Raw genomic sequence first — 22,012 nt, 5'->3', positions numbered from 1 at the left:
AATATTAAAAGCAATCAAAGTCTATTGCGGAGTGTAATTTGCATAAATGTTTAAGAAAGAGTCTTCAAAGTAATTTTGCACTTGTTCCTTCTGATCTTTGGGATGCTTTGTACAAAAAGCTCAAAAGCCCTTCCATATTTTACTGGAGGGTGTGGAAGGTTTTTGGGTTAATAACTTTGGCTCTTAGATCTCCTGGGCTGGTCTCAGGAGTAAAGTGAGCATCCAGTATGGCAGAGGCTAAGAGCCCAGGATTATCTTGAGGCCCCAGGCAAAGGAGAAATCTTCCAAGCTAAGGCCAACAGGAGGCAAAGGGACAGAGATGTGACAGGATTAGGGTTCTTAACATTAATTAACTTATGACAGACTAATTGATTAATCAATTACTGGGCCCCTACTCTGTCAGGCACTAGGGATTAAATGGTAAACAAAGTAGACAGGGCTCCAACGTCAATTTGTACAGTCTGTTAGGAGAGACAGACAAGCAATGACACAGACAATAAAATACAACACAGGAAAATAAGTTTTGTAATAGGGGAAGGTGGGAAGAGATGTGTTACAAAGGAAGGGGTCTATCCCAGGGACCAGGGACTGCAAGAGGTAGTCTCCAAGCTGAGAGCTGATGGACTGGTCAGTGGGGGAAATTATTAGATGGGGGAAGAGTGTTCCAAGGAGAGAAAATAGCTTGTAAGAGGTGAGAGGTGAGAAAGCATAGCTGGAAAATAGGGTGTAAAAAGCATGGTGGGGCTTCCCTGGTAGCGCAGTGGTTGGGAGTCCGCCTGCTGATGCAGGGGACGCGGGTTCGTGCCCCGGTCCGGGAAGATCCCACATGCCGCGGAGCGGCTGGGCCCGTGAGCCATGGCCGCTGAGCCTGCACGTCCGGAGCCTGTGCTCCGCAACGGGAGAGGCCACAACAGTGAGAGGCCCGCGTGCCGCAAAAAAAAAAAAAAAAAAAAAACATGGTGGCAGGAGGTGATGTGTTGGAATCTGAGTCACCCTAGGTTGGTGACATTGTGCAAGTCACCTGATCACACGAGCCCAATTAATTAATTAATTTGGCTGCACTGGGTCTTAGTTTCGGCCTGTGGGATCTTCGCTGCGGTGTGCGGGGATCTTTAGTTGCGACATGCATGCGGGATCTAGTTCCCCGACCAGGGATCGACCCCAGGCCCCCTGCATTGGGAGCGTGGAGTCTTAAACATTGGACCACCAGGGAAGTCCCCAGATCTTTTTAAAGTTTCAACTTTTTCAAAGATTGCATGGAGACAATGCAACCTAATATACGGGCTTATGAGGATTAAATTAGCTCACAGTGGTAAAACATTCAGGCTTTGGAATTTGACACATTTAAGTTTGAATTTTGCTCTGCCAAATATTGGCTATGTGACATAGGCAAGGAACCCAGACTCCCTGAGGCCTCAGTTTCATCTTCTGTGTAATGGGAGTGATAGAGGTACTGAATCGTGGCATTGCTGTGCAAATGAAATAACTCCTCATGGCAAACACGGAGCACTGTGTGTGGCATATAGGTTTGCTCAAAAATGCTCCCTGTTATTTTTTTTTTTTTTTTTTTTTTTTGCGGTACGCGGCCCTCTCACTGTTGTGGCCTTTTCCGTTGTGGAGCACAGTCTCCGAACGCGCAGGCTCAGCGGCCATGGCTCATGGGCCCAGCCGCTCCGCGGCATGTGGGATCTTCCCGGACCGGGGTACGAACCCGTGTCCCCTGCATCGGCAGGCGGACTCTCAACCACTGCGCCACCAGGGAAGCCCCCCTGTTATTTTTAATGCTTTAAAACCCAGCACTTCATCCTCTACGTGAGATGGATGGGAGCTAAAATATGGAGTGAACTGACAAGAAAAATAGCTCCTTGCCTGAGGATCATATAACCATATCATCCTGTCTCTGTACATCTTGGGAAACAGACAGCTGACAGAGCCCTGTGTAGGAACGTCTCAGTGGGTTGTATATTTATTTCTCTAATATTTTTTTCATTAGCAGAGGTAAGTGTGGCAAGAAGGGGTTTGGCTGCCCCTGAACGTCTTCCCCCTGTCGCCCAGATTAACAAGCTGTTCTGTCAGGCTCTCATCATTCAGGCGAGAATGGCTTGAAAAGCAAGCTTTATCCTGACAGGGGAGATTAGGTGTCGTTCCTGTGATTTATAGAGCTATAGATCAAGCTGCACAATTTCTCATAAGGAAATGGGTCCTTGCCTATCAGTATTCCTTTACTGTGTGGCCTTGTGAGTGGGGGGATCTAACTCAGAGGCTGAAACTGAGGGGTAGGGTATGGGAGGTCAGGGGGCAAAGCTTGGGATTCAGAGTTAGAGGCCCTCTGCTCTGCTGCATTCAATCTGGGGCACCTGGGCTGGTATCTCTTCTCTGATCCTACATTGGCTCATCTGTACGGATTACCGGGAACAGTAAGAGCTGCCGTATCCACAGGTTGCTAGGAGTCTTATAGGAGTGAAGAGACAGATGTTCCAGCACCAGACCTAGAGTAAAGAAATGCGTAATAGGGGTGTCTCTCTTCTTCATCCCACTCCCCCCTTTCCTCAAAAACCATCAATGACATGCTCATCGTCTGTGGGGCCTCTTCTACAGAGAAGATGTTAACTGGCAGTTTTTTTTTTTTTTTAACATCTTTATTGGAGTATAATTGCTTTACAATGATGTGTTAGTTTCTGCTGTATAACAAAGTGAATCAGCTATACAAATACATATATCCCCATATCTCTTCCCTCTTGCATCTCCCTCCCACCCTCCCTATCCCACCCCTCTAGGGCTTGGGAAGTGGCTGCTTCTCACTAGCTATCTGTTTTACATTTGGTACTGTATATATGTCCATGCCACTCTCTCACTTCGTCCCAGCTTACCCTTTCCCCTCCCCGTGTCCTCAGGTCCATTCCCTACATGTGCATTTTTATTTTTGTCATGCCCCTAGGTTCTTCAGAACTTTTTTTTTTTTTTAGATTCCATATATATGTGTTAGTATATGGTATTTGTTTTTCTCTTTCTGGCTTACTTCACTCTGTATGACAGACTGTATGTCCGTCCACCTCATTACAAATAACTCAATTTTGTTTCTTTTTATGGCTGAGTAATATTCCATTGTATATATGTGCCACATCTTCTTTATCCATTCATCTGTCGATGGACACTTAGGTTGCTTCCATGTCCTGGCTATTGTAAATAGAGCTGCAATGAACATTGTGGTACAAGACTCTTCTTGAATTATGGTTTTCTCAGGGTATATGCCCAGTAGAGGGATTGCTGGATCATATGGTAGTTCTATTTTTAGTTTTTTAAGGAACCTCCATAGTGGCTGTATCAATTTACGTTCCCACCAACAGTGCAAGAGGGTTCCTTTTTCTCCACACCCTCTCCAGCATTTACTGTTTGTAGATTTTTGGATGATGGCCATTCTGACCGGTATGAGGTGATACCTCATTGTAGTTTTGACTTGCATTTCTCTAACAATTAGTGATGTTGAGCATCCTTTCATGTGTTTGTTGGCAATCTGTATATCTTCTTTGGAGAAATGTCTATTAGGTCTTCTGCCCATTTTTGGATTGGGTTGTTTTTTTGATATTGAGCTCCATGAGCTGCTTGTAAATTTTGGAGATTAATCCTTTGTCAGTTGCTTCATTTGCAAATATTTTCTCCCATTCTGAGAGTTGTCTTTTTGTCTTGTTTATGGTTTCCTTTGCTGTGCAAAAGCTTTTAAGTTTCATTAGGTCCCATTTGTTTATATTTGTTTTTATTTCCATTTCTCTAGGAGGTGGGTCAAAAAGGATCTTGCTGTGATTTATGTCATAGAGTGTTCCGGCAGGAGTTTTAAAAATAGGCTTTATTTTTAAGAGAAGTTTTAGGTTCCCAGCAAAATCCCAGTGTAAAGTGCAAAGAGTCCCCATACACTCCCCACCCCCGCACAGAGTCCTCCCACACCACGGTAATGTATCTGTTACAGTCAGTGAACTGACACACATCATTATCACCAAAAGTCCAAAGTTTACATGAAGGTCCACTCTTGGTGTGCACTCTGTGAGTTTTGACAAATGTATAATGATGTGTATCCACCATGATAGTATCATACAGAATAGGTTAACTGCCCTAAAATCCTCTGCACTCCCCTGTTCATCCTTCCCTTCCCCCAACACCTGCCAACCACTGATCCTTTTACTGTCCCCATGGTTTTGCCTACTGGCATGAATTTTTAAGAATCCCAGGCAGTATATCTGGGATGAGAACTTTTAAAGGGGGTGAGAAAATTGTGGACAGCTTTGAGAAAAAGCAAAATCCAGAACACAAATCCGAAAATGATTAGAACCAGCAATGCTGTGGAATGTACGTCCAAGTTGAAGAAAATACAGGTGATAATAAGGCCCAGAGAGGGTAAATGACTTACTGAGGTCACACAGCAAGTTAGGCAGAAAATGTTAGCGTTCCCTGGGATTCTTGTGTCTGAGCTCTGTAGCCTCTTCCTGTGAGACTTTATTCACTCCTGAGGCTTCTGTTACATTGAACTATATAGCATTGCTCACGTTTGACTTAAATGTAAATGGCAGTTACCTATAGCATTTTCATTGGCCCATTCCCTTAGGTACAGTGAAAAATCTCAGTATATGCTAAAGGTGGGGGGAATCAGGAACATAAATAACATTTTTTAAAAAATGGGTTGGGTGTTCGGAGGCTTTGCATTTCAGAGCACAGGCTCTAGAGCCAGATTCCCTGGGTTCAAATCCTGGCTGTGCCACTCACTAGCCCTAGGATCTTGGGCATAAATGTAAAATGGAACATAACAATCATGCCTACCTCACAGGTTGTTGGGAGAATTAGATGAGTTAACATGTCTAAAATACTTAGGGTTGTTGTGAGAAGGAATACATATAAAGTGTTTAGAACAGTGCTTGGCTTGTAGTAAGCACTCAATAAATGTTAAGTGCTGTTACTAATATCCTCTAGTTAGTGAGAATATTGTTCGTGATGGTAGGATCAAATGACCTGAGTTCAAATCCTTGTTCTACCACTTTTCAGCTGGGTGACTTTGAATAGGTTGTTTCACCCTTCAGACCTCAGTTTCCTCACCTGTAAAATGGGGATGGTAACAGCAGAATCTGCTTCATAAGGCTATTGACAGGATTGAATGAGATAATGTGTATTACAATGCTTATGACACTCTCAGTAAATGTTGCTATTATGTTTGTTTCCTATCTAAAAGCATAACAAATTAGTGGCTTGAAGCCAGTTCCAAAGGTAAGCAGCCTTATATAGTGAATGTTAGTTGATATGAAAAACTTAGCTTATTTTCTGACAGATTCTTGTGGTTGTAAACTTGGACAGGTCGCTTTTCCTTTTGGGCCCCTCAGTCTGTGCAAAGTTGTAAAGGCCAGTTTCACCTTTCAGGACTCTTTCAGGTCTGAAATGCCAGGGATCGGGGGCAATGAGTATGTGTGTATGCACTTCAGAGCCCTCTAACTCCTGGGATAAGTATGTAATTTAAGGTGTCTACTTCCCTTTGATCAGCTGCTCCCTAGTTGCTACCTCTTCTAAGTAATCTTTCAGGATTATTCAGAAGTGAATTACCTGCGGTTCCAGTTATTCATTCCTACGCAATCCCCAAAATTGGTGGCTTAAAACAATGATAATTTTATTATTGTCTTTAATGGTTCTGGGGGTTGACGGGGCTGAGCTGGGCACTTCTGACTTGGTTCCCTCATGTAGCTGCAGTCAGCAGGTGTCTGTGGCTCACCCATCTGGCAGATGACCTTGGCTGTTGGCTGGGTCCTCAGCTGGGTCTGTTGCCTGGAATACCTACATGTGGCCTTTCCATGTGGTCTGGGCTTCCTCACAGCATGGTGGTTGGGCTCTAAGAGTGAGCATTCCAAGAGGCATGATGTGGAAGCTGCCAGTTTAAGGCCTGAGCCCAGAAATTGAAGCAGCCGTACTTACTTTGATCAAGCAATTGTAGAGCCCAGACTCAAGGGGAGAGAACCTGGATCCCGCCTCACGGTGAGGGAAATGTCAAAGATATTTAGGGTCATGTTTTAAAGTCACCACACCTGCCTTCCTGCTCTGTTTGGGAATAAGAAATCTTAGGTCAACTAACATTACCCACTTCTCTTCCCAAATGTTCTCACACATGCTGCTTAAGTATGCAGTCGTTGATTTGTAACGAGATGACCATTTAATCTCCTCACTGTCAGGACACACCAGCATTACTTATTTTTTTCCCGAAGAATGGGGGCTCCAGCCCCCTGGTCTCCAACTCCTGTAACTACCAGGGCAATGAGTGATTCGCATCTCCTATAGCCACTCTAGGGGGTGTGCTGATGACTGAATGGCAGGTGGCTCAGGTAGGTCCTATCCGAGAGGTCCAGGCCAGGTTGTAAACCACTATTTCTGCCTCTGCACAAGCACTGCTATGATGTCCTCGTCAACCCTTCTATATGTTCATCAATCCTAGTCCCTCCTGACCAATCAAATGTGGTCAGCGTGGGCTCAGGAATTAGTCTTCCTACAAAACTAGAATGTCACCCACTTCCCTTCCTCCCATCTCTCTCTAGGAACATAGAAGCATGTTATTGTAGACCCAAGTACTTCCTGGGCAAAGAACTATCAACCTACTCTCCTCCAAGCAGTAATCCCAAATGCCTCCAAAAGGGATTCTACTTCCATACACCACCCTGACCCCTTTTCAACGATATCAAGGAATTTAGTCTTTTTAAGGTGACCAATTGCACTTCTGTCATCTCTTTTGCTGGAAAAAAAAAAAAAACCAGCAAGTATGCAAGTTTATTCTTTGGCCGAGCATCCTATTACATATATCTATGGAATTTAACACATATTTTGGGGACCCTACAATGTGTTGACTCTTTTGGTTGGAGCTGGGGAGAGAGAGACGAATCAAACATATTGCCTTGGCCTGGAGGAGTTCCCAGTCTGATAAGCAAGAAGTACACATAAACAAGCAAATTGCGAGGGACTGTGACGTGCAAAAATTGAACAAGAGGAGAGAGACGGAATCTCTCAAGTGACAGGGTCCTGGTGGACAGAAAGTTTCCTGGATTTCAGCAAGGAAACATAAGTGGGGAAAGGGCATTTTAGACAAAGGCACATGAGCAAAGGCTTGGTATGAAGCAGTGCGCTCCTATAAAATGGTATGTGCACAGAGTAGGAACAGTAAGGAGAAGATGGGAGAAAAGCCACAGGCTGAACAACAAAGAGGACTTTGAAATCAGGTTAAGAAGTAGAGGCTTCAATCAGAAGGTGGTGGAGTATTTGAAGGGGTGCAAGCAAGGGGGTGGAATAGGCAGTGATGTTTTAGAAAGCTGGGAGAGGATGTGCTGGAAAAGACTGGAGCTAGAAGGCCAGTCCAGGGGCTATGACAATTGCCTAGAGAAGAGGCATTACTAACCTGCACCCAGGAGACAGCCATGGGGCTGGGGGAGAGAAGTTGGTTTGAAACCTGTTATGAGGTAGAGGGGGGAGCCCAGGTAACCCTCAGTTTCTGTCTGGAGGCACCAAATTGACGGGAGTGCCCTTCACTGATGTGGGAGATACAAGTAATCTTGAGGACGGAGAGCATCACACACACACACACACACACACACACACACACATTTTCCTGGCTTTATGATGTCATTTATAAACTTGGTTCATTTCATTCAGCATTCCACGTGAATTTTTAATTCAATTTAACAAACATTGGCTGACTTATGCTATCTGCTAGATACTGTGTTAGGTACTAAAAGGAAGCCTGGTGGCAAAAAGGTAATCTGTTTCTTTCTCCAGAGGGCCTTTCATCTCAATTGGTATGGGTTGAGCACCACCTGACCAAGCTTATTAGTACTGAAGATAACACATTCATGAAGCTTTGAGTGAGGACTTCAGGGCATCTTTTTGGTTATACAAAGCAGAATCATGTCCGTATCAAAAATAGCAGATCTGGTGTCAGCCCCTGAGTATAATTTTTCGGTGTAAAAAATAGTCATTGTAAGTATAGAGTATGGAATTTAATTCGTAGGCCTAGTGACATTCTGTATAGATGGTCCCAAGAATCTATCTTAATCAAATACGGAGTGTTAACTTGAAGTTTAAGATTCCCAAGACATTGTCAAAGCTTTTAGAGCTGGAAAGTCCTCTTCCTTTGTATTCCCATAACCTCCTGCATGTTACTTCACAGCATTTCAACCATATTAATTGTAATTGTGTGCGCCTTCATCACTAGACTGTGAGTCCTTTGAAGTTAGTGACTGGGTCTTGTCCGTCGTCTTTCTCAGCATCTAGATGGCATGTAGTATGGAGGAGGAAATTCAGTTAATTAAACCCTCTGAACTAAAACTTCTGTGTCCTCATTTTACAGATGGACAAATTGAGGCTTAACTAGAGAAACAACTTATGCAAAGTTCAGTTAGGGAAGTAACAGTGGAGTCAAGAATAAATCCTAGCTTACTTTGATTGCTTAACATTTTTGTGGCTGTTTTTGCATCCTGAGGGGCTTGGTTTGCTAGCTAATTAGCCAGAAGTTGGAAGCATTCACTAGTAGTGGAAATGCAAACCTTCATTGTCATGAAAACCAATGACCATGCAAATGTAGCCCTTAGCCCTGTATTAAGTACAGGATTTGTTTCTTAAGTGCCTTCACTTTTTCAAAAGCTAGGAGTCAACAATGCCTCTAGTGTAAGGTTTCATTTTCCTCTGAGAACACACACAGGCACACACACATGCACACAACAAACAACACATAAGCACGTGATACAAGCAGAACAGCTGAAAAGGATGTTTTGGATGAAATCTTGGCATTTATAGTTCCTGTGTGACCTGGGGAAGTCCAGGGTGCCAGAATTCAGACGAACTTCAGTTCAAATCCTACTCATCCATGTGTCTGTGAATGGGAATAGGACACCCATCTCAAAGGGTAATTTTGAGGATTAAATGGAGGAATAGAGTCATTTCACCACAAAGTTGCTCTATCACCTTGGGCCAGCCAACTAGCATTTCTGGGCCACTGTATGTGCATCTGTAAAACAGATTCACTTAGATGATTTATGGAGTCCTTGGAAGCTGGAACATTCTATGCTGTTCCTCCCTTGGGATCTCTTTGGATTCGGGATGGAGTGTTGCAAGGACTGGAGATGTAAGAAAAGAGTGAACCTGAGCTGATGCATGCTGGCTTCTGCTGCCTTGCGAGGGCTCCCTGTTTGATGTAGGCCTTTTATCAGGGTGTGTTTGAGCTCTGTCCACGGTTTGCCTGGCCACTGCTGCAGTCCCTGTTCTGTTCCTCAGGGTTTGGGAAAGAGCCAGTGGATGTGGAGACTCACAGGCAATGTTTCTTCCCAAGAGCTGCTTGGATGGTGAAACTCACAAAGTCCAGAGAGATTTCCTGTTTTGTTTTTCACAAGCTCCAGTGACTATTGATTACAAAAACCACACACACACACGCACACGCACACACGCAAAAACAAAAACACGTACACAAAACAGGATGTTCTCTCTCCTCCCCTTGCTGGAGTCCAAGGCAATCTCTTACCATCTGTGTCACTTTCATCCATGGCCCTGGATCTCACCATTATGATAATTAAGCCCTTAGCTCTAGCTGGAGATGTTACAGAATCTTAAACCACGAGCAGTTGTACATGTTAATTTAAATCAGAGGGAGCCGGCAAATGGAGGGAGAAGAAAGTCTGTCAGTCAGCATGACCCATCCCATCTGGTTTCTGCCCTCATGAGAGTGCCCCCTCTGGTGCCAGTAGGAGAACCTATGTTGTTCCTAACCTAGGTTCTAACTTGTAGTAAGAACAGTGCTATTATTGTGTGCCAGACTCTGGCCCACATAATTTATATGCAAACACTGAATGGGATATATTTATACTAAAAAAAAGTTGTTTATTTGGAACGTGAATTTAACTGGGCATCCTGTATTTTTATTTACTGAATCTGGCAATCCTACCTGGAGTCAACCCCACTGTCCTGAGTGGTTAAATAGAAAAGACCTATGCTTGGGAGTCACAGAGATCTGGGTTGGGATTCTGCTTCCATCATTTGCTTGCTATGTGATCTTGGGAATATTTCTTCACTGTTCCGGTTTCTAGTTCTCACCTGTAGATGAAGATCACAGTATCTGTGTCTCAGGACTATTGTGAGAATGACACTTTAATGCCCTTAAAGTACATTCCACTGTATAATTAGGTGCTTCATGAACATTAGCTCTTATAATTCTTTTTATTTCTTTGGGTCACTATTCTTAATTCAGGAGAAATTGGATCATTTGTTCACCCCTTGGAGAGGATATGAGTAAGGACATATGGCAGGAATAACTGGAGCCTTCTCATCAGAGGCACTGAGAGGAATGTGTTGGAGGCTTACACAGTAGTGTCCTTGATACACACGTTCTCCTTCTAGATCTGTGTTCTGAGTAGCTAAGGAGGCAGACCCCAGACCCACTTTACACAAACATGCTGTACTTGAGTCTTTTCAACAATGCAAGTTGGAGGGCTTCCCTGATGGCACAGTGGTTAAGAATCCACCTGCCAATGCAGGGGACATAGGTTCGAGCCCTGGTCTGGGAAGATCCCACATGCTATAGAGCAGCTAAGCCTGTGCACCACAGCTACTGAGCCTGTGCTCTAGAGCCCGCGAGTCACAACTACTGAACCTGTGTGCTACAACTACTGAAACCTACGTGCCTAGAGCCCGTACTCTGCAACAAGAGAAGCCACCACAATGAGAAGCCCGTGCACCGCAACGAAGAGTAGCCCCCGCTCGCCACAACTAGAGAAAGCCCACATGCAGCAATAAAGACCCAGTGCAGCCAAAAAATAAAGAAAGAAAGAACAACCAAAAAAATGCAAGATGGAAAAAGTGTCACCTGGGTAATCAAGTGTCCTTGGTAGTAGGTTTTGTGAAGCTTTAGTTGGAAAAGTACACAGAAAGTAAAAAAAAAAAAAAAAGAAAAAAGAAAGCAAGCAGGTAGTCTGTTACCTGGCAAAGGAGTAAGAGATCAACATTCTCTGGAATCCCCAAGTTTGAAAAAGAGCTGTCAAACATTTTGAATCCCCAGTGCCTTGAAATGTCAGTGTAAATGGAGTGACGAAAGCATAAAGCACATCTGAACCTCAGCCTCGTGATCAGTTTTTCAATGTCTGTTCATTTATTCAGTAAATATTGACTGAATAAGTGTTCTCAGTCCCATGGGAGCACTCATGTGAACAAGGCATGGCCTGTGCCCTTTGTGAAATCAAAGTCTGTTGGGTGAGATAGGCAAGGGAATGTGATGATTAGGTGTGGTCTAGTGTGTTGTGGTGTCCAGAAGGGGAGCCTGATTACAGGCTTAAGAAAGTCAAGGTAGGGTTCCCATAGAAAAGAAGGTTTCATCTGAGACCAAAAGAGTGAATTGGATTCCAAGGTGGGGGTGGGGTTGAGTATTCCAGTAGAGAGGACAGGATGTATTAAAAAAAAAAAAAGAGAGAGAGAGAGGGAGAAAGAGAGAGACAATGAAGCACATTGCAATTAAATAGAACATCAGGGGACTTCCCTGGTGGCACAGTGGTTAAGAATCCACCTGCCAATGCAGGGGACACGGGTTCGATCCCTGGTCCGGGAAGGTCCCATTTGCTGTGGAGCAACTAACCCCATGCACCACAACTACTGAGCCTGAGCTGTAGAGTCCGCGCACCACAACTACTGAGCCCACGCTCTGCAACTTCTGAAGCCCACGCGCCTAGAGCCCGTGCTCCTCAACAAGAGAAGCCACCGCAATGAGAAAACCATACAACACAACGAAGAGTAGCCCCCACTCGCTACAGCTAGAGAAAGCCCACGCAACAGCAACGAAGACCCAACACAGCCAAAATAATAATAATCAATCAATAAATCATCATTTAGAGCAAGGGTCAGCAAACAATGTACCTCAGAACAAGTCTAGCCTGTTGGCTGTCTTTGTAAATAAAGTTTTATTGGAACACAAACATGCCCACTTATTTATAATTTGTGTCGCTTTCATGCTACAAAGGCAGAGTTGAGTTATTGTGGCAGAGACTGCCTGGCCATAAAGTCAAAAATATTTACTGTCTGGTCCTTTGCAGAAACACTTTGCTGTCTCCTGATTTAGAGCACACTTTTCATAAGCAGGAATTCACTGTTGGTGGAAATGTTAATGGTTGCATGAGGGTGGATGTTAGCATGCAAAGGAAAATCAGAGGAGTGGTGAGAGATGAGACTAAGAAGGTGGTCAGGAGCTAAAGCATGGAGTTTAGACTTTATCCTGAGGGCTATGGGGAGCCTCTGAAGGTTTCAAAGCAGGGTGGTGAGGTGGTCAGATTTCTACAAGAAGCAGTGTGGCAAGGTGTTAAGGAGGGCAGGGTCTGGAGCCAGACTGTCTTGGATCAGATCTCAGTTCCATCACTTAGTAGCTATGAACCTCAGACAAATTACTTACCTTCTGTGTGCCCCAGTTTTTCAGTTTGTAGAATGGGAAATAATGATAATTTTTATTACAGCTATCGTGTGAGGTACTGAAGATGAAATAAGTTAATATACTTAGAGCAGAGTGTCAGGCCCAGGGGAGGTTCTCAGTGGATGCTATTACTATCCTGTCTCAGTGATCCTTCTGGCTGTTGGGTGGAGAATGGCTCAAAATAGAAGAACCCGGTGGTAGAATGCTGGAGCTTTATGCAAGAGATGGTGTCCTGTGCCCAGGAGAGCTCCTCTGAAGCTTGGGTCAGTGACTGTCATGGCCACTGGGACCTTCACTCTCCATCTCTTCACCATTGTCATAATCATCTCTTTTGTCCTCCTTTATTCCAGGCCTTCAAGAGTGCACTGATGAGCTCCTACTGGTGCTCAGGGAAAGGGGACGTGATCGATGACTGGTGCAGGTGTGACCTCAGCGCCTTTGATGCCAGTGGGCTCCCCAACTGCAGCCCTCTCCCGCAGCCGGTGTACGTATGTATGGTCCCTCTTCCTCTGGCCACCCCTTTCCATGGACTCATACTCTTGTCCTGCCAGTGCAGGCCATGGCTTGCTTCTGTTCCTAAGGTGCTTCACCAGATGCCTGAAGTCTCTGGGGGCCTACCTCCTTCTTTGAGAAAGCAGGGAGCTTTGGCAGAATGGAATCGTGGCTCGGAGGTAGACACTTAACACTGCAGTGTGTGCTATTTTAATAGCACCAAGCCAGCCATCATTACTTTTCTTCACTCATCCATTCGGCAAAGGTTTACCGAGCACTAACCACTGCTTTGCCAGTTCTGTGTTGACCACTGGGACTACTGAGATAAAGAAAGTGTAGGACCTTTTCTAAGAAACTTTATATTATTCATTCATTCAACAAATAAGTTTTGAACACCTGCTGTGTGTCAGACATTGGGGAATTCATAAATGAGCAAGACAGGCACAGCCTGTGCACTTAGGGAACTGACCGTTTAGTGAGGGGGACAGATGTCAAAGCAAAAACAGGAAAGCATGATACCGTTTAAACATTTAAATAATAAAAATATGAAAGAAAAACAAAGATGTGCTAATGGACAGAACAAAGAGGGGATGCTTTAGTTGGAGGAGAGGGAGATAGTCTGGGAAGCCTCTCTGAGAAGACCTGAATTAGAGTCAGAGTTTGCCAGGCAGCAAATGGCAACAGACGTGTTTCAGGAAAAAGACAGAGCCCATGGGAAAGCCCTGACTCAGGAAACTCACCCTTTGAGGAAGTAAAGGAAGGTCTTCTTGATTGGGGCAGTGTGATTAAGAGGGAGAGTGGTGTGATGAGTGGAGGAGGTCTGGGCAGGAGCCAATACTGAGGGTCCATTGTAAGACAGTCCTTGCAGAGTTAGTGGGTATAGTGGAAAGAGAGAAGGAATCTGGGCTGGGGACAAGCAAAGTCACCATCATGGTTCTGTCCCCAGTTTGCTGTGTGACTTTGTGCAGATCATCCCCTTTTCTGGGCTTTGCTTTCACCTTCCATGAAATGGGGGGATTGCCCTTCCCTCTCTCAGAGGACCCCCCCCCCCCAGTTCTCACCTTCAAACATTCTGTTATTTCTTGCTTTGTAAAAGGATTCCCCAGGATCCCTGCCCGCTGTGAGGGAGTATTGATATTAAAGCATTGACTGATATACTGGGGGGATTGAAGAGAATGGCAGAGAGGTTGGCAGATGACTGTGTTTGAAAGCACTGCCAATTTAATTGACAGTGAAGCATCATTGAGAATATAGTTTAAACAAATGGAAAGCTAATCAACTTGCTGTGAGCACACACTAGGTACTTGGATCAATTTACTGGATTCCACATTGATCCAAAAGGTGGCTCTTTCTTGTCCCCATTATGAACAAGGAAACAGAGGCTGAAAGAGGTATAATTAATTGCCTAAGTCTACACAAGGGGTATGGTGGTGGGTTGAAGCCAGACTGAATCCTGTGCTTTTAATCTTGACCTGTGCAAACTCTTGGGGCCCAGACAGTACTGGCTGGCAAACAAACAACCTTCCCTGTCACCCCCCTAGGCTGCGGCTCTCCCCAGCAGTAGAGCCCTCCAGCACCGTGGTCTCCTTGGAGTGGGTAGATGTTCAGCCAGCTATTGGGACCAAGGTCTCTGATTATATTCTGCAGCACAAGAAAGTGGATGAATACACAGATACGGACCTCTACACAGGTAAGCAGAAAGTTCAAGACTTCCTCTTTCGCTGAGATGGTGTGACAGAGGAGGGAAACTGGGATTTTCTAAATACCTTTGGAGACTTGGTGTCCTCTGAACTGGGAAGACACTGGGAAGTTTCACTGTTTGGTGTTTGTTACCTAGTTCCCACACCTGTGTGCTTTTTGGTATGATTTTCTACAGGGGAAGGTAGCAAATTGTACTTGTAGAGGATTTCTGATTCTCTAAATTGGATCCACAAAGTCATATACTAAAGTGTTAATTCAAAAAAGGATTTACCCGTTTCTACTTGGGAAGGCCTACAGGTTACATTCTTGAAGACCTTGATCTGTAAATATATTATCTCTGGGACTGAGATAAAGAAGTTCAAGGAATTGTCTTTTCTAGTGAGATGTACTGAGATAGTTGTCTTTCATGCTAAGGAAGAGGATTTGGAAATTATTCAGACATGCAGGAGAAGATGCAGAAAGTGGATCTTAAGGAGTGCTTTAAGTTTACTTAAAGAGTATACAGGAGGCTGTGACATCCTGCAGGTGGGTCTGCAGGGCTGGTCTGGCTTATGGCAGGCGGGGAGCCTGGGTCTGAGGGAGCTGGCCTTGAGGCTGGGCCATGAGGGCAGGCCTGGAGTGCTGGAGTGTCAGGAACCTGGGAGCCAGCCTGGTTGCAGGGTAGGTCAAAAGCCTGAGCTGGTGGTAGTTGGCCTAGTGCTGGCCCCAGCCGGAAACCCGGGTTCAAGTGTAGATCACCTGGGGGCCTTCGGAGCTGGCAGGTGTCAGGGTGACTTGGAGACCTGGGTTCGTGGGAGCCCACTGGGAGCCTGGTGCCATGGAAGCTGCTGGGGCCCCTGGAGACAGCAGTTGCTGGGATGAGCCAGAGTCCTGGATGCACACAGAAGTCTTCTGGGAGCCACCTACAGCCATGGGAGCTGGCTCTGGAGTGCAAAGTGAAGTTGGTCTCACTTTTCTCTTTCCTTCCACAGGGACGGTTTCTCTCTCTGCACTGGGCTGCTCAGGCGTGGGGGAGAGGTTATAAGAGTAATGTGAATCTATCTTTCCTACCCTCCTCAAAGCATCTTTCCTTAGTTTTGTGCTTCACCCAGGTGCAATGATCCCTCACCTAGAAACCTTAGTTCTTGTGAAGTACTTCTGCGCACGGACAGCTGTTCAAATTGATTTTTCGGTTCAAATTGTCCCCACAATGCCATTACTCGGATTGGTTCAAATTGATTTTTTGATGGAGGTTGTTAGAGGGGTGATGGGGGGGTTGGGGGGGTGAGGGTGAAAATTCTTAGGCCGCCATGTTGCTAACATTAGTCTCTGAATGATTACCAGGCGCATTTTTATAGATCAAGTAGTGAATCCCACAGAGGTCTGTGACCTTCCCAAAGTTCCACAGCCAGTCTGTCCTACTCCCAGCACAGTGCTTGAATCTTTATTTGTTATGAATGTTGAATTCTCTGTGTCCATTGAAATGATCATAGTTTATGTTTCTTAGTTTGTTAATACGGTCGATTATATTGATGCATTTTCAAAGGATTAAAAAAAAAACCTTGTATTCCTGGAATAAATCCCACATGGTCATGATGCACTATCTTTTTGTATATATTGTTGGATTTATTGTGTTAAAATTTTGTTTACATTTTTGCATCCTTATTTGTCAGGTATTTTGATCAGTAGTTTTCTGGTAATGCCTGTGTCTGTTTTGCTGTCAGGATAATTCTGGCCTCTCAAAATAAATTGCAGAATATTTTATCCTTTTTAGTTTTCTGAAAGAGTTTGGGTAGAATTAGTAATGTATTTTAAAAAAATTGTTTGGTAAAATTCACAAGTGAAATAATCTGGGCTTGGAGCTTTTCTTGTAAGAAGGTTTTAATTACTAATTTAATTCTCTGATAGATATAGGGCTATTCAGGTTATGAATTTCTTCTTAAGTGATTTTGGTACCTTGTGTATTTCAAAGAACTTATCCATTTTGTGTAAGTTATAAAATTTACTGGCAAAAAAATTGTGATATTCTGTTATTATTTTTTTAATATTTATGGAATTTATAGTGATATCATTCTCATTCTTGATATCGGTAATTTCTGTCATCTCTCTTTTTTTTTCTGATCAATCTGGAAAGAAGATTGTGTAATTTATTTATCTTCTCAAAGAATCAGCTTTGATTTCACCTACCTTTGCTATTGTTTTCCATTTCATTGATTTCTACTCTGACCTTTGTTAAGAAATTTCTTTGGCTTATTTTAGATTTAGTTTGTTCCTCTTTTTTCTAGATTTTTAAGGTGGTAGCTGAAGTTGTTGATTTGAGATTTTTCTTGTAAGACAAGTAATTTCCCCTAATAACTGCTTTAGTGGCTTACCACAGATTTTTGATAAATTGTGTTTTCATTTTCGTTCAGTTCAATATATCTTTTAATTTCCCTTTTGTTTTCTTCTTTGACCCATGGATTCTTTAGATGCATGTTACTTAATTTCCAAATATTTGGGGATTTTTCAGATAACTTTCTGTCATTGAATTTTAATTTGATTCCACTATATCAGAGTATACACTTTTTATGACTTTAATCATTTTATTTTTTTTTAATTTTTGTATTATATTGGAGTATAGTTGATTAACAAAGTTGTGTTAGTTTCAGGTGTACAGCAAAGTGATTCAGTTATACGTATTTTCAAGTTCTTTTTCCATTTAGATTGTTATAGAATATTGAGCAGGGTTCCCTGTGCTGTACAATAGGGCCTTGTTGGTTATCTATTTTAAATATAGCAGTGTGTATATGTCAATTCCAAATTCCTAATCTATCCCTCCCCGTGACCCTTCCCCCATAACCATAAGTTTGTTCTCTAACTCTGTGAATCTGTTTCTGTTTTGTAAATAAGTTCATTTGTATATTTTTTTTTTTAGATTCCACATATTAGTGATATCATATGATATTTGTCTTTGTCTGTCTGACTTACTTCACTTAGTATGATAATCTCCAGGTCCATTCATGTTGCTGCAAATGCATTATTTCATTCTTTTTTATGGCTGAGTAGTATTCCATTGTATATATGTACCACATCTTCTTTATCCATTCCTCAGTTGATGGACATTTAGGTTGCTTCCCTGTCTTGGCTATTGTAAACAGTGCTGCAATGAACATTGAGGTGCATGTATCTTCTTGAATTATGACTTTCTCTGGATATATGCCCAGGAGTGGTGTTGCTGGATCATTTTAAATTTATTAAGACTGGTTTTATGGCACAGGATATGGTCTATCATTGTTTTCAGTGTCCAGTTTAAAATCATGTATTTTCTTCTATTTATGGATGAGTTTTTCTATGAGTGCTAGTTAGATCAAATTGGTTGATTGTGTTGTTCAAGTCTTCTAAATCCTTTCTGATTTTCTGTCTTCTTGTTGTATCAATACTTTAAAGAATGGTACTGAAACCTCTGATGATGATTGTGGATATATCTGTTTCTTCTTATAGTTCGATCAGTTTTTACTTTATGCATTTTGAAGCTCTGTTATTAAGTGAATAAACATTTATAATTTTTATATTCTCTTGATGAATCAATCCCTTTATCATTGTGAAATGGTTGTCTGTATCCATGTTACATTTTTTGCTCCAAAATCTACTTTTTTCTGATATTAATATAACTTTCTCAGCTTTCTTCTGATTAATGTTAGAATGATTTACCATTTTTTATTTTTTTACTCTTATGTTACTTGTGCCGTTATATTTAAAATGGGTTTCTTGTAGACAGCATGTATTTAGGTCTTTATTCTTTTCTTTTTCTTTTTTTTTTCCTAATCCAATCTGACATTGTTATCTTTACATTGGGGTGTTTAGACCATTTATGCTTAGTATGATATTGTTGTGGTTAGGTTTAAGTTTATCATTGTGCTATTTGTTCTCTATTGTTTCAGTTTTCTTTGTTTCCTTTCTTCTCTTTTTCTATCTTTTAGATTGAGTGTATTTATCATTCCATTTTATTTCTTTTGTTGATTTATTATAACTCTTTTGTTAGTTTAGTGATTACTTTAGGGTTTATATATTTATATTTAACATATCACGGTGTGCCCTCAAGTGCTATTCTAACACTTCATATACAGTAAAAGAGCCTTATATAGTATACTTTTATTTCTCTCCTCCAAGTCTTTATGCTATATTGTCATACATTTTACTCATATACATAAGTTTCATAATTCATTGTTATTTTCCTAAAAGAGTAATTATCCTTTAAGTATATTTAATTAATAGTTTTATTGTTTACTCATGTACTTACATTTTTTGGTGTTCTTCATTCTTTTGCGTACATCCATATTTTCATCTGATTTCATTATCTTTCTGCCTGAAGGATATATTTTATTCTTATATTTCAGGTTTGTTAATGATGAATTCTTTCTGCTTTTGCTTTTGTAAGCTATTATGTCTGGGTACAGTATTCTAGATTGGCATATTTTTCTTGTAGTAATTTAAAGATGTTGCTCCTGTGTCTTGCTTACATTAGCAGTTTATTGTGTTTGAGGTTTATTAAGCTTCTTGGATCTATGGGTTTACTGTTTTAGCCCATCTGGAAAATTTGGGGCCATTATTTTTCTCTCTCTCCATCTTGTTTCTCCTTCAGTGACTCTAAAAATATATGTATTCAGCCACTTGAAATTGTTCTTTATCTCACTGATGCTCTTTTCATTTTTAAAAATTATTTCTTTTTGTTTGTTTCCTTTTGGATAGTTTCTAGTGCTATGTCTTCATTGCCTTCTACAGTAGCTAATTTACTGTTAATCTATTCAGTGATTTTTTTTTTTTTTAACTCAGACATTGTAATTTTCTATTTATTTAGTTTTGGTTGCTTTGGGTCTTTATTGCTGTGTGTGGGCTTTTTTCTAGTTGTGTCGAGTGGGGGCTACTCTTTGTTGTAGTGCACCAGCTTCTCATTGCTGTGGCTTCTCTTGTTGTGGAGCACGGGGTCTAGGAGCGTAGGCTTCAGTAGTTGTGGCACGCAGGCTCAGTAGTTGTGGCTCGTGGGCTCTAGAGCACAGGCTCAGTAGTTGTGGCACATGGGCTTAGTTGCTCTGGGGCAAGTGGGATCTTGCTGGACCAGGGATCGAAACTGTGTCCCCTGCATTGGCACATTGGCAGGAGGATCCTTAACCACTGCGCCACCAGGGAAGTCTCAGACATTGTAATTTTCATCTTAGGAAGTTCAATTTGTTTTTTTAAACATTTATTTAAAATTATTTTTGGCTGCATTGGGTCTTCATTGCTGCACGTGGGCTTTCTCTAGTTTCATTGAGCGGGGGCTACTCTTCATCATGGTGAGCGGGCTTCTCATTGCAGTGGCTTCTCTTGTTGCGGAGCTCTAAGCGCACGGGCTTCAGTAGTTGTGGCACGTGGGCTAAAGTACTTGTGACTCACGGGCTCTAGAGCGCAGGCTCAGTAGTTGTGGTGCACGGGCTTTGTTACTCTGCACAGCATGTGGGATCTTCCCGGACCAGAGCTCAAACCCATGTCCCCTGCATTCGCAGGTGGATTCTTAACCAGTGTGCCACCAGGGAAGTCCCAGGAAGTTCAATTTGGATCTGGCTAGTATGTGGCATGTCATAACTTTTTTGATGTATAGAATAGAGTTATAATAATGGTTTTGATGTCCTTGTTTCCTAATTCTAACATCTGTATCAGCTCTGGGTCAGTTTAAGTGGATTGATTTCTCTCTTCATTATGTGTTGAATTTCCTTCTTCTTTGCATGCCAGGTAATTTTTGATTAAATGCCAGACATTGTGATGTTTGCCTTGTTGGGTTCTGGGTACTTTTGTATTCCTATAAATATTTTTGAACTCTATTTTGGGCCACAGTTAAGTTATTTGGAAACAGCTTGATTCTTTTGGGTCTTACTTTTAAGATTTCTTAGATGGACCCAGAGCAGTGTTTAGTCTAGGGCTAATTATTCCCTACTACTGAGGCAAGACCCTTCAGTGTGTTCTACACAGTGACCCATGAATTATGAGATTTTCCAGTGTGACTGGGAGGAATAGGCACTATTTCTGGCCCCTGTACGAGCAATGGGCATTGTTCTGTCTAATCCTCTTGGGTTGGTAGGCTCCTTACATACATCCATTAACCAGTACTTTGCTGAGTATTGAAAGGGGACCCTACACAGATCTCTTCAATTTTCTCTCTGTACAGCTCTCTCCTCTCCATTACTCTATCCTATAAACTCTAGTCACTTTCATCTCCCTGGACTAAGGACTCTGCCTTCTCAATTTAGGGAATCTTCCAGGCATCTCCCTGCAGTGACCTAGAAACTCTCTGAAGACAGGAAGCTGCAGAAATTTTAGGGCTCACAGAATTTGTTTTCCATATTTCAAGATCTCTGTCCTCTGTTGCCAGATTTCCAGTTTGAAAACTTGTTGTATGTTCTTTTCTTTTAAAAAAAATCCTTCATGTTTCAGGTAGTAGGGTAAATAAATCTAGTCTCTGTTTCTCCATCCAGTCCAGAAATGGAAATCCAAGATTCTTCCTTCTGATTGTCTAGGAACCAGTGTTCTGATCCAAGAGTTCCTGTTTTTTGATAGAGATGAAACTTCTTTTTAGTTCATGGTCTGGGGACACCCCACAGAGATATTACCCCTTCTTCTTCCTGCTGCCATTCAGAAGTTTGAAGATAATGACATATCTGCCACCATCTTTACAGGTTCTTCTAATTCTTCCTTGTGCTACTTGACTTTAATTCTCTCCACCATCCACTTCTTGAATTTTTCAGTGGACAATTTCTTTAAAGAAGCAGGATAATGACTCTTATGTCTTTATAATTTGGTATCCTTCCACAGTGCCTGACGTACATAAATGTTCAGTGTTCACTGAATTGAATTGTATGTGTATGTAAAACATGTATCATATACATGTTTTAACTTTTCAACTCTGATGTTAATTCTTTGAGAACCGTGTGGTCTTACATAGTTCTAGAGACTAGCTGAGTACATAGTAAGCCTTCTAAAATGTGTATGATTAATTGATGCTGTAGATGATTGGCAGTGGATATCTGAAGCAGAAACCTCATCTCTTTGCCTCCATGCCATTTTTACTATGTCTCAACAATCTCAAAAGTGAACTTGGACCAAATTTGAAAATTTCAGTCTACTTGACTGAACTTTATCTTAGAGGTTACAAGCCGAATTAAGGAGCGTGGGCTATTTTTTTTTCCCCAAAAAAACCTGGCTTCTGCTTTCAGTTTCTACCACTTCTCATTGAGAAATCTAGGGCCAGTCGACATCCTTTCTGGGTCTCAGTTTCCCTATCTGTGGAATGGGGAAAATAACACCTATTTCGTTAGCTACTTTGAGAGTCAAATGTAGTACAGTTCTTGAGACATGGTAAGTATTGATAAATGCTAG

The 22,012-nt window shown here is 42.2% G+C and overlaps 1 protein-coding gene across 3 annotated transcripts in view; it reads left to right on the top strand.

Annotated features, from left to right (window-relative positions):
* Positions 1 to 22,012, top strand: part of ASTN2 (astrotactin 2) — a 914,376-nt gene that overhangs the window by 744,824 nt on the left and 147,540 nt on the right. For all 3 annotated transcript variants that reach the window (XM_065878807.1, XM_065878806.1, XM_065878804.1), the window contains 2 exons: positions 12,802 to 12,935; positions 14,485 to 14,633. In XM_065878807.1, the coding sequence (XP_065734879.1) occupies positions 12,802 to 12,935; positions 14,485 to 14,633 (283 nt within the window). The remainder of the gene's footprint in view (positions 1 to 12,801; positions 12,936 to 14,484; positions 14,634 to 22,012) is intronic.

This window comes from Phocoena phocoena, chromosome 6 (assembly GCF_963924675.1).
Source record: "Phocoena phocoena chromosome 6, mPhoPho1.1, whole genome shotgun sequence".
Classification (NCBI taxonomy): domain Eukaryota; kingdom Metazoa; phylum Chordata; class Mammalia; order Artiodactyla; family Phocoenidae; genus Phocoena; species Phocoena phocoena.
Note: the sequence above shows the minus strand (reverse complement) of the source record. Positions and strands in the feature narration are given on the sequence as shown.